We start from the raw sequence: 15,306 nt of genomic DNA on the forward strand, positions 1-15,306 counted from the left end.
ACTCTCTTTTCCATGATAAAATAGCTCCCAATCAATGAAAGGGTCGTGGAGTTAGCTTACACCCTATTCATGAAAACCCACTCTTAATAGACCTTTTTATTCTGAATTAATTATTTTCAAATGAAAAGTAAATTGAACTTTTTACTCTTTAAATTATTACATCTATCTTAAGAACGGTGATTATTTTCCTGACCTCTCTGATAACGTATTACTTCATGTGATGTTATCTGCAGTTCAGAAAAAGGCGAAAACGTCAGAAAAAGACAGAACTTCATTTACAAGATACCTTGTTTCCCGTTTTCCAGTAGTAGTCTCGGATAGCCCTCACCATCACTAAAGCTACAGGGAAGGTTGCGTTTACTGTTTCTTTTCCTGTTGACGTTTTAATGAAATCAGAACCTGTGAATAAAAAAAAAACACACACTGCTTACTGTGAAAACATACCAAAGCACAAGGCAAAGGATGGAACTGTGGCTGCTTGGGAGAAGATTAGAACAGTATCAGCAGGGAAATTGATGGATGCAATAAACATATTTCCTTCTATTACAAAGCGCAAACGAGAGTCAATCATGCTACTATGTGGGGGCTGCGGGTGAGACCTATTTTCAGCGATAAGACAAGCAAGGCTGGCAGGCTCGGCAAAAAAGTTCTAAATTATTTATTTTTAGAGACTGCCGCATGAAGTAAAAAAAAAAGAAACTGTCAATGACAATTCTATATATTTAGAGGGAGGACATTATTCCTAATAAAACTGCGTATTAATATATAAGGGAAATTCTTATTTGAGGCAACTAAAAACTAACTGGAGTGCACTCGAAAGGACACAGCTCAGAGTTATGCCACTCATTTTAGATTTTACTAGAGACATTCCAGTTACATGACTGTGTCTTTGAGAAAAAAAACTCCAAGTAATATATTAATATGTCACCCCTAAAATGTGCCCTGTATGTGGACATGGCTGGATGCTTAATATATAAGAAAATGGAACACTAGTTAAGTGAATTAAGATACCCTCCTAATAAAAAAAAATATCAAAAGCTGTTTTCACTGTGAATGTTTAGGCTACATTCTCCAAGATACAGGCATAGGTATGATTAAAATCTTTAATTCATATCTCCACGTGGAGAAATGCAAGCAAAATTAATCAGCTATTTTTACTCAGTTTTCATCTTATTTAAAATTGAAATCAGATGTTCAATAACTTTAATGGAAAAGTAACTTCCTAAAAATGTACCATATGCTGTCCGAGCCAAAACATACCTAGGACAATTTTGCCCACTCTCCTCTGTGGGCCAATACACATTCCTGGCTGGAGCGGACAACCCTGCTCTGAATAGGACAGTGTCTTGGCCTCTTGGCCCAGGAAGGCTGGGGTGGTGTCAGTGAATGGCACCTTAAGAGGGAGTAGCCTGCTGGGAGGTGGAGGGAGACTTAACACGACCACCTTTGAGTTGGAGATACCAAATATAACTGACAGGTTCTTCTCCCATTTATTCCCAGGACCTCTTAGACCTCCAGGGACCAACAACAGCAGAAAGGAAAACCACTTTAGACCCCGACAGATGGGAGGTTACTTCATGTAGATAGGACACTTGTTACGGGAGAGCCAGAGGCCTCCTGGTGAAAGAAGGGGTTAGTCATTTCAGATGTAGGGTTTCTGAGGATTTTTACAGTGAAGTGAAGGGAATGAGTTGCGAAAGGAGATGGGCATACGTGGAAAGGTAGACAGCCCTGGGTACTGAAGATTCTCCAAATCACAGGCTAGTGCATAGGAAAAGATCAGCACCTCACCAACACCTCACCAGTACTTTTCTGGTCCAGAAAAGACAATACATGAAGAAAGAAGACTTTGCTGGAAAAAGGAGTCAATAACGCTTAACTGCTGTGGTCACCAAGGCAAAGATAACTTCATGAACCTTCACCACATCATGCGTTTCTGATTGTTTATTAGTGTTTGTGTCGCAGTGTGGCTAGAAATTGATATATATTGTTTTCATGTTTTGTTATACTAATATTATTGGTGACTATTGTGCATGTTTCTGTATATTTATTGTTACCCAGACCTGTTAAACTTATCCGCAAGCTGGATAACTACTTATAGGCATCAAATCTCTTAGCAATAACCATGGTTATCGCCCCACAAAATTGATATTTTCCCTGTCCTAGGAAGTTTCCATTGATTACAGGGGGTCCTTATTTTTTGCACTAAAAAGACACAAAGGCAAGCATCAGGTAACTGACCCGGATTGCTCGCTAAAGGGACACAAAAATATGAATAATCAGCTTACTGCCTCAAATGATGCAGGCAAAGCACATGACAGACAGAGAGTAATGTTTATATCTTCACAAGACAATGGGTACCATATGCAAAGTAGTACATCACCAAATAAGAACTAGCTCTCATATAAATATCACTGACCAATATACTCGTCATTGTACTTTCACAGATATTCAGTCTATTTAAATAAGTGGAGCAGACATTACAATTGATGTAACCCACTGATATTACCAGTTAAAGAATCAACTCAATAAATTATGTGACCATGCTAAACGTGGCCTTGAACAGACAAGGGATGCACACAATTCTCAAAGCATTTTTTGCACGTATCTGACCATTAGGGGCACACTTAGCATAATTTATGACTGTAAAAGATTAATTTGCACTCATAAGTAGATTTACTAAAGCATAAAATTACATCACTAATGTGTTCATTTAAGTGCGAGTAAATCTTTTTCCAAGGGAAAGCCATTTGGCATTTCAGGGTGAGGACACCTGTAAAAGATGGTGAACATCCGCATCCTTCGAGCTCAGTGGAACTTCACAAATCAATTGCAGATAGCTTCCCTCCCCAAGTTTAAAGTTTTACTCCTGTCATATGCAAGTCTAAATCTGATTTCAGGTTGGGATCGTAGAAGGAAGATTCCACCCTAAACGACTGGTAGCGGTACTTGCAAAGATGGAGGGGGCGTTACACAGAGAAGTAAGAAGCGAATGCATTACATCTACACATTCAGAGATATACTCTTGATACTCTTCAAAAATGGAAAATGTTAAGGAATACAAGAATTGAGGGAAAGCTGCGACAGTCACAGCTACCCAAAAGTATATCAAAAAGCCCAAAATTGCCTTCAAACATGAGAGAAATGCTCCTGAACGAATTACTACATTTCGTTGTGAAGCAGACCCAAGTTTGCTTCAGCATAGTTCACTCTTGTACAAGTACATAAGTGATAAGATGCCCTATTTGAACAGGCAAGAAATCATGAGATGGCTATTTTGGCGAGACAGCCAAAAGGCATATTTCATAAGGGATCTCTGCATGTCTACTGAGAACCCAATGCATTGCATCCATGCATGCATGGTAACGACACTAGTGCCGACTACCCACATATTAGGCCACATCTTGAAGGCTTTGATTCAAAGAGGCTCTACATTTGTGTGGTAGCACTGGCAACGTATCTGAGGCACGCATGTAGCAGCCTAACAGGCAAACAGTCAACATCAAGGCTAGGCTAGCCAAAGACAATATATGGGTCATGAAAACCTCAATGCTCTTGGACTCTGTCTGAGGGGATCATAGGGAATGAATCGGGTTTCACCTTGCTGGTTTAAGGCTGGGCCATCAGACTCTCTGGGGAAGAGTGCTGTGAAAGAAAACCAGAACACCAAGCATTGGTCTACCTATTCATTGTTGGGCAAGAACATGGTTTAGTCCAAGTGCCCATCAGCATGCTGGTGAGGGTCTCATTGAAGGGAAGCAAGGGCTTCCAGTTTGCCAGATTGGCTGAAAAAGTCTTGACAGGACATTTGTCTTAACTTCAACAGAAGGTACTTGTAGGGCCTGGACCAAAGCAACACGTTGTATTGCCACATCAAAGGAAGCACTCTTTTACATAGGTATCCCAAGGGGCAAAATCAGCCCTGAGACATCAGGAGAAATATCAAGCCTACTAGCCTCCTATGAGTCCATGTTGAAACGGTTATCATAATGAGGGGATAAATCATTCCCCTCCTCAGTAATGACATCTCTCAGGGGTAACAAACGCTGGTCAGAGTCAGAACCAAAAAGATAATGGAGTCTCTGTGAAAGTCTCCACAGCAGTGGATGCACAAAATAATAATCAGGTTGTATGGGAACGAGTGTGCTAAAGTGGAGTGGAGTTAGAGTACCTCGGTTGGTATCGAGATGAAGGCGGTTTGCAGTCTAACATCGGAGACAGCATCAGATACCCCTCAGGCATCGGTTCAAACATTGATGAAAGAGGGACCTGTGCAAGTTGTAGTTGGCACCAGAGTCCGCGTGGGACATGAGACAAGTACCAGGGGTTCACAAGGTGCTGAGGACTGAGCTGTCAGAGGTATCTCGATGGAGGGTCCAGCGGTTCTTTGGGACCCAAAGGCGCACCAGAAGGAACCAGTAGAGTGTAAAATATACACAGCATGACCTCCTTAAAGACCTTGACCTCCTACGGAGTCACTGACGGCCCAAGGAACATCAAGATCAACTGGAAGACTGGCTCTTCATTCAGCAATTTAGAGCAAGATAGAGTGGCACCTTGATGCCTTCGCAACTTCTCTTTCAAGAGAGTGGTGGGATTATGTTAAATTCTGCTTCGCTTTCTCATGTTTCCACTTGGATGAATTTTATTGTTTATTTATTTATTTTGAAGGTTTTGTATAGCGTGAACAAGACCCTTGTGGGTATCAGTGCGCTTTACAGGGCAAACAACCGAAACAGGTGTAGAAAAATATAGGCGATAACAAAACAAACTAGCATCTAATACAAAATAGCAGTAAAATTACAAGAAGTATACATAGTTCATGTGAATTTGGCCATGAGGATAGATCACACTTCGTTTTTGAAGGAAGCAGTAGAAGGATTCAGTCTAGTCTCTAATGGCAGCACATTGCAAATCCTAGGAGCCATCCCGAGAAGGTCCGGTTGTATGTCTTTTTCTTGGCAAGTCATTGTGCTTGCAGTAGAAGGTTGCTTGCACTCCTGGAGGATCTATTACCGCAAGAGAGCACCAGTTTCTGAACTAGGTAACTCGGGTGTTGTGGTGTATGGCCTTGTGCATCATACTTGCGATTTTTTGTTGAATTCTGGCCTCGAAGGTAGCCAGTTGAGGGCTCTAAGGTCCGGAGAGATGTGACAATTCCTTTTGGAGCCTGTTAGGAGTCTAGCAGCTGTGTTGATTGAGGCTCGTAGCTGTTCCGTCGTTGATCTGGGAAGGCCACAGAGAGAGACTCTCCCATATTCCACTCTTGGGATTACAAGTGCTTGGACTGCAAGTTTGAAAACATTTGCGAGGAGGAATGGTTTAAATGTTCTCAATATGTTAATTTGAAAATGTGCTCCTTTTGTAGAGGTCCTGATGAGTTTCTGCATATTTATATTTCTGTCCATGCTAATCCTAGCTATTTCGCTGAGTCGATAATAAGAGGTTGACAGTTGAGTGCTGTTAAGTGGTTCATCCATTCCAGAATGTTGTTCGATTGGTTAAGCAGAGCGATTAGGAGGAATTCAGTTTTGAGGGTGTTCAGTTTCAAATAATTTTCGGCCAGCCAGGTCTGCGTTTTTTTTTAAGCGTTGCTTTGAGAGATTTGATGTCGTCAAGTGAGTGGATCTTTATATAGAGTTGTGTGTCATCTGCGTACATGTGATAATGTACATTAGAGGTTCTGAGAAGTTCGGTGGCCGGTTCCATGAAAATGTTGAAGAGCGTGGGCAAGAGGGAAGAACCCTGTGGGACTATTAAGGTGACTGGGACGGGTTTGGATAAGGATTGAAGAAGGAGGTGAACCAGTTTATAACAGGTCCCGATAATCGCATTCTGTGTTTCTGGAGATCAAGAAGGTAGTTATGTTTAACGGTGTCAAAGACCAAAGATAGGTCGAGCAGGATATGTAGACATGCTTTGTTTTGGTCAAGAATCTTTAATGCATCATCAATTATGTGGGTCATCACTCCGGCTTCGTTTTTACAGTTGGCATGGGACTGTCTCAAAATTGCTGAATTCTGGTCCTTGGTTTTTATTTCAGTGAATCAAATCATTGGTGTATCGAATTTTCCATCTCCCATCCTGGGCCTCTTAGACTACGTTAAAGACACCCCACCTAAGCTGCGCAAACTACACGCATTGCTTCTGTTATTTGCCAAGAGTCAAGTTGCAGTACATTAGGGTAGAAGGAGGGTGTTCTCGCTCTGGGGTGGATTGCTGATGTCACTTATGGTCAAAAAAAGCTGAACACATTTTGGGAGCTCATGCCCCCTGCTTCCAGACCTCGAAACATTTGGGAACCATTCCTGCCCCGGGCTCAGGGACAGAATGTGGTTGCTGAAGCAACGCAATCAGGCAATGCGCAGACTATGGTATTGATGTGATGAGCTATTGACTTTCACATGTGTTTGACATGTTCCCGCTCTCGAACCCCCAGAAACCATGGTTTTCAGTACATGTGTCTGACAAGGGCTTGGCGCTCTCTGTGGAACTATGTAATTTCTTACGTTGATTTTTTTAATGTATTTCCTTACATTATTGTCAATGAGCACCTGGATTTATGATGTCTCTGTTTTCATTAGCCGCGGACATGAGTGAGGCGTGACCTGCTACTAAATTGTTGATTAATGTATAGACTGTGATTCTGTTACATCCTGTACTGATATGTCAACTTGCTGGCCTGTTGTGTTGTTGCAGTATTTTGTTTCTTTAACAAAATGTCAATAAAAAAAATTATGTAGGTCATGGCTGATTCAGTGCTGTGTCCTGTGCAGAAGCCAGATTGGTATTGGTTGAGCAGGTTTAATTGATCAATTTGGTTGTCAATCTGCATGAGCACACATTTTTCTAAGAGTTTGGCCGAGGTGGGAATATTAGATATTGGGCAATAGTTATTTTGGTCCGTGGGGTCAGCCGATGGCTTCTTTAAAATGTGGGATACCTCCCCTGCTTTAAGGATTTCAGGGATGGTCCCTTGGAGGAGAGCGGCATTTGTAATCTTGGTCTATATAGATAGTAATAGAGGAATGAAGTCTTTTATGTAGTTTGGGGGAAGAGGGTCTATGAAGTGGTTGGAGGGATTCAGGGCCACAAGTATTTTTAATATAGTTTCTTCACTGTAGGTGTTGAAGGAGGACCAGGATGTGTTGTTTTTGAGGTCGAACTTTGTGGCTTTGAATTACCAGAGAACTTTGACCACGAAGAGAACATCTCATGGGAATGACCTCAGGAATGGACCCATGTCCTTTACTTGCAGCAGTAGTGGGACTTACTCTCTGTCCACTTCTTCCCTTGACTAGTGTCTTACAGCTTCAATTTACAGTCCCAGATCACCTTCATGTGTATGAAGGTGATGAGTCACTCAACTTTTAGTCGAGCTCTGATCCCAGACACCAAAGGCATTCTCCCGCGGGTCTGTTTCCAACATATGTTTTCTGCAGTTGTGCCATGGTCTCAAACCTTGCAGTTATAGGTGAGAACATCATTCTCTTGCATTGTGGATTTTGTTTGTAGATCGTTTGTCGAAACAGTGAGTGGAGTTCCAGATTCGCATTTGAAGGCACAGAAAAAAACGAACAGACGTCAGCACACAGGGGTGGCGTTTACATATGGTACTGCTCTGTCACTTTTGCGGTGGCATGAAGACAACATGGAGCTGCATGGTGCCACATAGAGGAACGTGGGACCACTGCTATGAAAACATCGGAACCAGTTTGGCGCTTGGCGAATATTTTACGGGTCAGGAATTTGCAGTTAGAAAAATCCATCAGAAAAGGAAGAAGAAAAAGTGAGGGAAGCACTGACAAGAGGAAACAGAGGGGTGAAAAATAACCTGCAGATATGAACTAAAGAGACAAGAAATATCAGGTGGTGAACGAAAGAGACATGAAGTGGAATCAATACAGGGCAGATTTGGTATTTGGCACCCACAGCATTTGGCAGCGACGTCCATTGGGCTCGAACACTTATTTTTTACTTTTTTGTTTTCTTTATACAAACTAAGCTCGGTGTAGAAGGTGACTAAACAATATTGCAGGCACACCTTCAGCAGGATTTATGCATAGTGTAAAATAGAAATTAGCATCACTGTGGGGGCACACGTAAATTGGCTCTAATTACACTGAAGATCTTCGTCAAGCTTTCTTTGGTCAAAACTTCCCCCGTCCCTGAAAGATGATGATCACGAGCATGTTGTAATGAGCATCAAACCTGCCTCATTACAAAGCGCTTTTGAAAAAACCATATCTATGATCCTAACAAGGCTGTAGCAGGTGCTAGTTGATAGATACAATTAGGAGTTGAAGTGGATTTCCGACATCTACCCTAACTTTTACAAATCTAAAAAAAAACTTTACCTTTCATTATAACATTTGGGCAAAAGGACATGGTGGACTAATGAAGATATTTAGAAGTGAATCAACGTCACAGTGCCTTCCACATGGGAGTGAAGCAGTACACACACCACTTCTACTATCCAAGGACCCCTACACAAAGCTGATGCAGGAAAAAAGGAGCTGCTGTTCATTTCTTTTTAAAGGAAAACTAGTGCAAATGTTTATACAACAGAGTGTCAAAGACCTTTCTTATTTCTTTTCAAAAGCAAAGATTAAGTCCTGCTTAGCAGGCTTTTTTTCCAGCAGAAGGCTAGTCAAACCCTTTGTCAGTCCTGTAATTACAATTCTCTGTGGTACAGTTTCATTAAAAACTTTCATTAAACAACAGCTGCAATTGTATATGGTCGTCTAATCAATTTGGTCAAACAGAATGACTTTTAATCAGCTGTTGATAAAAATAGAAGATGAAATTTGAATTCTAAAAGATTAACCGCAAACTGAAGACAGTCTTGAAAATCCATCTCGCTCTATTCTCCAGTGGATTTAATGACTATTCAGCAACTCATTACTAAATAGAACAAGATGAACATTTTCCAGTTCATTAAAGAAATGTACTATGTATTTTTGCATTGTCCTCATGATTCGTTACAGGGAGTCTTAATTACAAGATAATGGATAATGGTTATTAAATGCAGACTGCGGTAATGAAGCTCTATTCATTTGCGAGCCTCAGAGACTGTAAAGAGGGAAAAATAAAATTACTAGCTTAAAAAGATTAACGGATCAAATTATTATTCAATTTTGGAAACCTCGTATAATCTTTGTAGAAACAGGAAGAGGCTAACGGGGAAAAACACTTCCATTTAAAAGAAAAGCAGTGGTTTTTTTTAACAATATGTGACGGTTATTAGCAATGTAATCAGCTTAAAAAGGGGTTATTATGAAAACATATAGTCATTTTACCATAATCATTTACACAGGATAAAACACATATTTTTATTTCATAACTGGTTTTGGTTAGTCAGATGTGGAGTTTCTTGCACTGATAACACATTAGAACAAGCAGATCAGTTACAAATGACATCTGACAGCAGAGTCCACCAATCCCGTTCACCAGCAGGTGCTCTTGTCCCCGGAAGCTCTGCCCTCGGCTGGCACACCACAGTTGCAGCCACAGGTCTACTGGGTTTGCTAATAAAGAAACAGGGGTCTTACTTGAGCTATAAACTACTAAATATTTGATGCGAGCAACTCCTTTCGAGGGTATGCATGTTTCTGAACATTTCAAGGGTATTAGAACTGCTTGATGCCCCTTTCGCTGATGACAATGGGCGGCCTTTAACAGTGACACACCAGATAGAGTGGAGAGCGACTGAATTTGGCAAAGTCAGAGCTGCAGGCAAGGCAGCATTTTATGCATTCTTTACTTATGGTCTAACATTTTAAATATGTTGGATGCTTTGCACTCTAAAACATAGCTTGATGTGCAAGAAAAGGTATCAAATAATCGTTTACTAATGTATAATGTTTCATCTCATTTCACTATTAAAGTTCAATGTAGCCACTGCAACATTAGGCTCAATATAAATGGGATAATAAATAGCAAATATTAGGGTGCAGGTGGAGCACAGAGAATGTTACCAAACCACAATGATAGATTGTTGGCTTTCAGTAAATGACTAAAGGAAGTAATAGTAAGGCGACAGCTATCCGGAGAACATATTCAACAGCTTTGGAACCATTAGGGAAGAGAAAAAAAAGATTTGGCATATGGTGGAGGAAGGGTACCAAAAACTAAGGGATAGCACTGTAGGTGCTAGAGATAAGGTTAAAGGACCACAAGGGTACAAAAACAAGTTAGGGCAGGACAATGAAAACCTTCTAATTTTATAAATCACAAACACTTTTTGTCCATGCCTACCCGCAGCGGCGGATAAGTGGTTTCCTACATAAAAGCAGATAGAAAGATATTTCCCTGAAGAGAGACCCACAGGCGTAACGAACACAACCCCACACAACCCAAACGAGGCACAAAGTGACGTGACACTACCCCACACCACTTCCCGTCACCTCCTCCTGCATCTTGTGTGGTGAGGTGACAGGAAACCATCCTTGGTCGGCACGTCGCCAGATCGGGAAGAGTCCGGCCCACAGTGGTCTCGGGCCCCAAAATGCTGCGCCCCAGTAAATGGAAGGGGGAGGGAAGGAGCGGGGTGTCTATCTAAAAGTATCATCAGTGCTTTCTCAAAGGCAAGGCTGATCTGTTCTGGGGAAAAAACGTTTTAGTTTTGGTCCATGGCATGAGAATGCTTGTTAGACCAATTTGTTTGCCTTCACCCCTCCTCATTGCTGATTTTTTTGTGTTGACTTTAGGACTGTACACGTTACCGCTGCAAACCAGTGCTTAAGTCCTTGTGCCTCATCCCTGGTGGCCCAGTGGCACCGTAAGTATCTGTTGTTCGCTCTGTAATTGTACTGTATCTCTTGTATTTCTTGTATTGTACTGTATTTTTTTCTTCTGTAATTTTTCAGCTGTAACTGCAGTTTTCTGCCCATTCTCCCCTTCAGCTACTCCCCTCTCCCGCCGCTGCGTCTCCTGCGGCCCACCCCTTCGCCCAATCACTCCCGCCTCCCAGCTGCTTCTCCCTCCCACCTCAGCCGCTGGTGAGTCGAAAGCTCACCTAAAGCAAGCCTGTCTGCACTTGTCCGAGCCTGGACCGCGTCCAGCGCCAGACCCCCTGGTTCCCGCGTACGCCACAACACCCGACGCCGCTACATTGCCAGCACCCTCCACGCACTCAGCGTCGGCCAATCACACACCTGCCTCCAGGCCACCCCGAAGCGGACCCATGGACCCTTCTCCTGCCGGATCTGCCGCTACACCAGCCTCCAAACCACCACCACGCCCACCGGAGTAGGTCGCAACAACCTCCGATGCCTTCTACTCAACACCTGCTCTGCCCGCGAAGTCTGGGACCTGCTCGACTCCACCTCCCCGGTCGTCGCCTTCCTGACAGAAACCTGGTTAAACCCCTCCTCGGCACCAGACTTCGCCATAGCCATCTCTGACGGCTACAAGATCACCCGCAGGGACCGCACCAGCGGAACAGGAGGAGGAATCGCCATTGTCCACAGAAACACCCTCAGAATCTCGACCAGCACCGAGGACACGCCACTCACCGCCAAACACATGCACTTCTAGATCCACAATGACCCCAACACCACCCTCAGAGGAACCCTCATCTACAGACCTCCCGGCCCCCGTTCAGCGACTCTATCGCCAACTTCGTCAGCATGCACGCCCTGGCGTCCACGGACTACATCCTCCCTGGAGACCTGAACTTCTACCTCGAGAACATCAACAACAACAACTCCACCACCCTGCTCAATAACCTCGGACAAACAGCTTGTCACGACTCCCACCCACTCCGCCGGACACACGCTTGACCCCATCTTCTCTGCCAGCAACCACGTCACCTTCAGCCACCGAACCCCACTGGACCGGCCACCGCTGCGTCCACTTCACCTTCGAGAAGTACACCAGGCACCACAGCACACAATGGGCCCCCCACCGCAGCTGGAACAAAGTCACTGAAGCCCAGCTAGCCACCACCCTCGCCCGAAACGCACCAACGGACACTTCCGACTCCACCTCCCTCAACCTCAGGCAATGGTTCAACGACTGCGCCAACACTCTCGCCCCGATCAAGAAGCCCTTGAGCAGAAGCACCAACAGAAAAGCCATCTGGTTCACCGCCGACCTCCAGGCATTTAAACAGGGCTGCCGCAGGCTCGAGAAAAAGTGGCACCACGAACAGACACCAGACAGCAACACAGCATACAAGAGCGCCATCCGCAGACTCCACCAACTCATCTGTACCGCCAAAAAGATCTCCTTCAAAGAGCGCATTGACAACAACGCACACAACAGCAAAGAGCACTTCAACATAGTGAAGGAACTCTCCAGCCCCAGCTCCAACACCAACGATATCCTGCCTTCACAAGACCTCTGCGACTCCCTAGTCACCTTTTTTCACTGCAAGATCAGAGACATCCACGACTGCTTCAGCAACCAGGCCCCTCCGACAGACACAAACACCTCGGATGCACAGCCCCCAGCCACATCGACATCGACCCCCTGCTCTCCTGGACCCACATCAACAACGAAGACACCATCAAAATCATGAACACCATCCACTCCAGTTCACCATGCGACCCCTGCCCGCACCACATCTTCAACAAAGCAAGCTCCTCCATCGCACCCCATCTCCGCAAGATCATCAACAGCTCCTTTGAGACCGCCACCTTCCTGGAGAGCTGGAAGCACGCCGAGATCAACGCCCTATTCAAGAAACCCAAAACTGACCCCAGGGACCTCAAGAATTTCCGGTCCATCTCCTTTCTCCCGTTCCCGGGGAAAGTCATAGAGAAGATCGTCTACAGGCAACTGACCTCCTTCCTCGAAGAGAACATCATCCTGGACCCGTCCCAATCCAGATTCCGCAGCAACCACAGCACCAAAACAGCCCTCATCGCCGCAACCGACGACATCAGGGCCATGATGGACAAAGGAGAAACCGTGGCCCTCGTCCTCGTGGACCTCTTGGCCGACTTCAACACCATCTGCCACCACACACGCCTCCATAACGCAGGGATCCGCAACAAAGCACTGGACTGAACCTCCTCCTTGCTCACTGGCAGAACTCAGAGTGTCCGCCTCCCACCATTTGGCTCTAAAGGCACCAAGATCATCTGCAGCGTACCCCAAGGATCGTCTGTCAGCCCGACACTCTTCAACATCTACACGGCACCGCTCGCCAACATCACCAGATCGCACAACCTCAACATCGTCTCATACGCCGACAACACCCAGCTGATCCTCTCCGTCACCAAGGCCCCCACCACCGCCAAATGCAACATTCACGAAGGAATGAAGTCCATCACCAAATGAATGACGATCAGCCACCTGAAACTGAACACGGACAAGACGGAGGTCCTTATCATCGGATCCTCCCCCCCTCCGCCTGGGACGACTCATGTGGGCTGACCGAACTGGGAGCTGCACTGACGCCCACTAACCATGCACGCAACCTGGGAGTCAACCTGGAGTTCCGTTTTGTCAATGACCCAGTAAGTGAATGCCGTCTCCTCCTCCTGCTTCAACACCCTCCGCATGCTCCTCATCACCAGCATCAACGCTCTCTACGGGGGAACATCAGCCAAACTCCAGAAACTACTACAACGCATACAGAACGCCTCTGCACGCCTCATCCTAGACATCCCCCGCCACAGCCACATCACTGCTCATCTGAAAGGCCTACACTGGCTCCCAGTCAACAAAAGGATCACCTTCAAGCTCCTCACCCATGCGCACAAGACCCTCTACAACGCCGGATCAGCGTACCTCAACAAACGTCTCACCTTCTACACCCCGAAACGCCAGCTTCGCTCCACTGACCTCGCCCTCGCAACCGTCCCCCTGCATCCGTCAAGCGACAGCCGGCGGCAGATCGTTATCCCACCTCGCCGCAAAAACCTGGAACACCCTCCCCATCCGCCTACGCCAGACCCGGGATCTGCTGGCCTTCATGAGACTCCTCAAGACCTGGTTGTTCAAGCAGTAGCAGCACCCCGCCATCCCTACCCCCCTAGTGCCTTGTGACCCTCTCAGGTGAGTTGTAGGCTCTACAAATGGATTGATAGATTGATTGATATTACCCCTAAGTTAAGCCTGACTGCTTTTGTGCAGAGCTACCAGAGGGTTAAGCGCAGGTTGCTTAGTGACTTATTGTGGCTCATCCTGACGAGGATTGTGACTGCTGCTTGAGAAAGGCTAACCCCAACTATCTACCAGCAACCCAATTCCTAACAATGTTTTGTTTCAAGTTTCTTGTATTTTTTAAATTGAGATGCCAAAGACAACCCTGTTATGTTTCTTGGAAATTGCATCAACCGAATGGTAGGCATGTGGAGTGTGTTTTGTAGTTGCCCTCAGAAAGATACTTGTGGGATTTGACAAGAATAGCAGTATTGGGATATCATCTTTAAATACCAGGATCCAGGTAGGCTGCAGCATAAAGCACCCATATGAGTAGGATTAGTGATGATTTCAGGACCCAGCTATTAAGACATGTCCTCTACTGATAGGTTATAGGAAGATAAATTAGGTAGCAGACCTACAGTTATCATGCTCTTTAGTCTGAATTATACCGAAGCCAAGAACAGTAAGAGCCACACAGAATTATTTGGGAGTGGTTATGGGTGCTTTTTTTCAAGTCTATCTACACTTAGATAGGTGAGTAGTAACAGACAAATTTACCCTGCGACCTATCAATTCATCATATACCACATGAAGAGATTGCTGAATCTAAAACATTGTACGCCTAACTATGTGATCCCAGTGATTTGGAAGCTATGCTCTCACCCACATATCGTGGCTTGTTCATTAATGGTCATGCTTATACAACCCTTGTGCCATGCTGAACAATGGTGGAGCTCCGATATTCTCTGTTGCTCTAGATAAAATAAGGGATCTTATGTGTATTGAGGTTAAAAGCGTCGAGGAGTCCCAAATGAGTGTGCTTTTATTCTGCGAGTTCCTCTGGCAGGATTAAAACACTAAGTCAGGATGGTCTCAGGGACCTTATTACCCTGATCATTGATGGTAGGGTGATCAGGACACTGAGACCTTGACAATTATTGGCTGATTGGGTATGTTAAGCCCCACTGCCAGGGTTCTTTAGAGGGCAAACCTCTAGGCCACTCTATTCTACACTGCACTCTATGCCAATGCACTCAACACACCTTTACTAGAAACTAATGCACTCTACGCCACTGCACTCTATGCCAACTACTACTCTGCACTCTAAACCACTATACTTTACTCTGCACCACTGGGCTCTACACCATTATGCTCTATCACTACACTCTACGCCACTATATTCTACTTTGCCCCACTGTACTCTATGCC

General features: G+C 44.8%; 1 protein-coding gene across 5 annotated transcripts in view; it reads right to left on the reverse strand.

Moving 5' to 3' along the window:
• DERA (deoxyribose-phosphate aldolase) overlaps positions 1-15,306 on the reverse strand; it is a 357,107-nt gene that overhangs the window by 66,254 nt on the left and 275,547 nt on the right. For all 5 annotated transcript variants that reach the window (XR_015295847.1, XR_015295846.1, XR_015295849.1 and 2 more), the window contains exon 7: positions 287-399. Coding sequence is in view for 2 of the 5 variants with exons in the window: in XM_086920854.1 (XP_086776980.1) it covers positions 287-399 (113 nt within the window). In the remaining 3 variants the exon portion in view is untranslated. The remainder of the gene's footprint in view (positions 1-286; positions 400-15,306) is intronic.

The sequence above is a fragment of the Lissotriton vulgaris genome, chromosome 1_1 (genome assembly GCF_964263255.1).
Source record: "Lissotriton vulgaris chromosome 1_1, aLisVul1.2, whole genome shotgun sequence".
Classification (NCBI taxonomy): Eukaryota; Metazoa; Chordata; class Amphibia; order Caudata; family Salamandridae; genus Lissotriton; species Lissotriton vulgaris.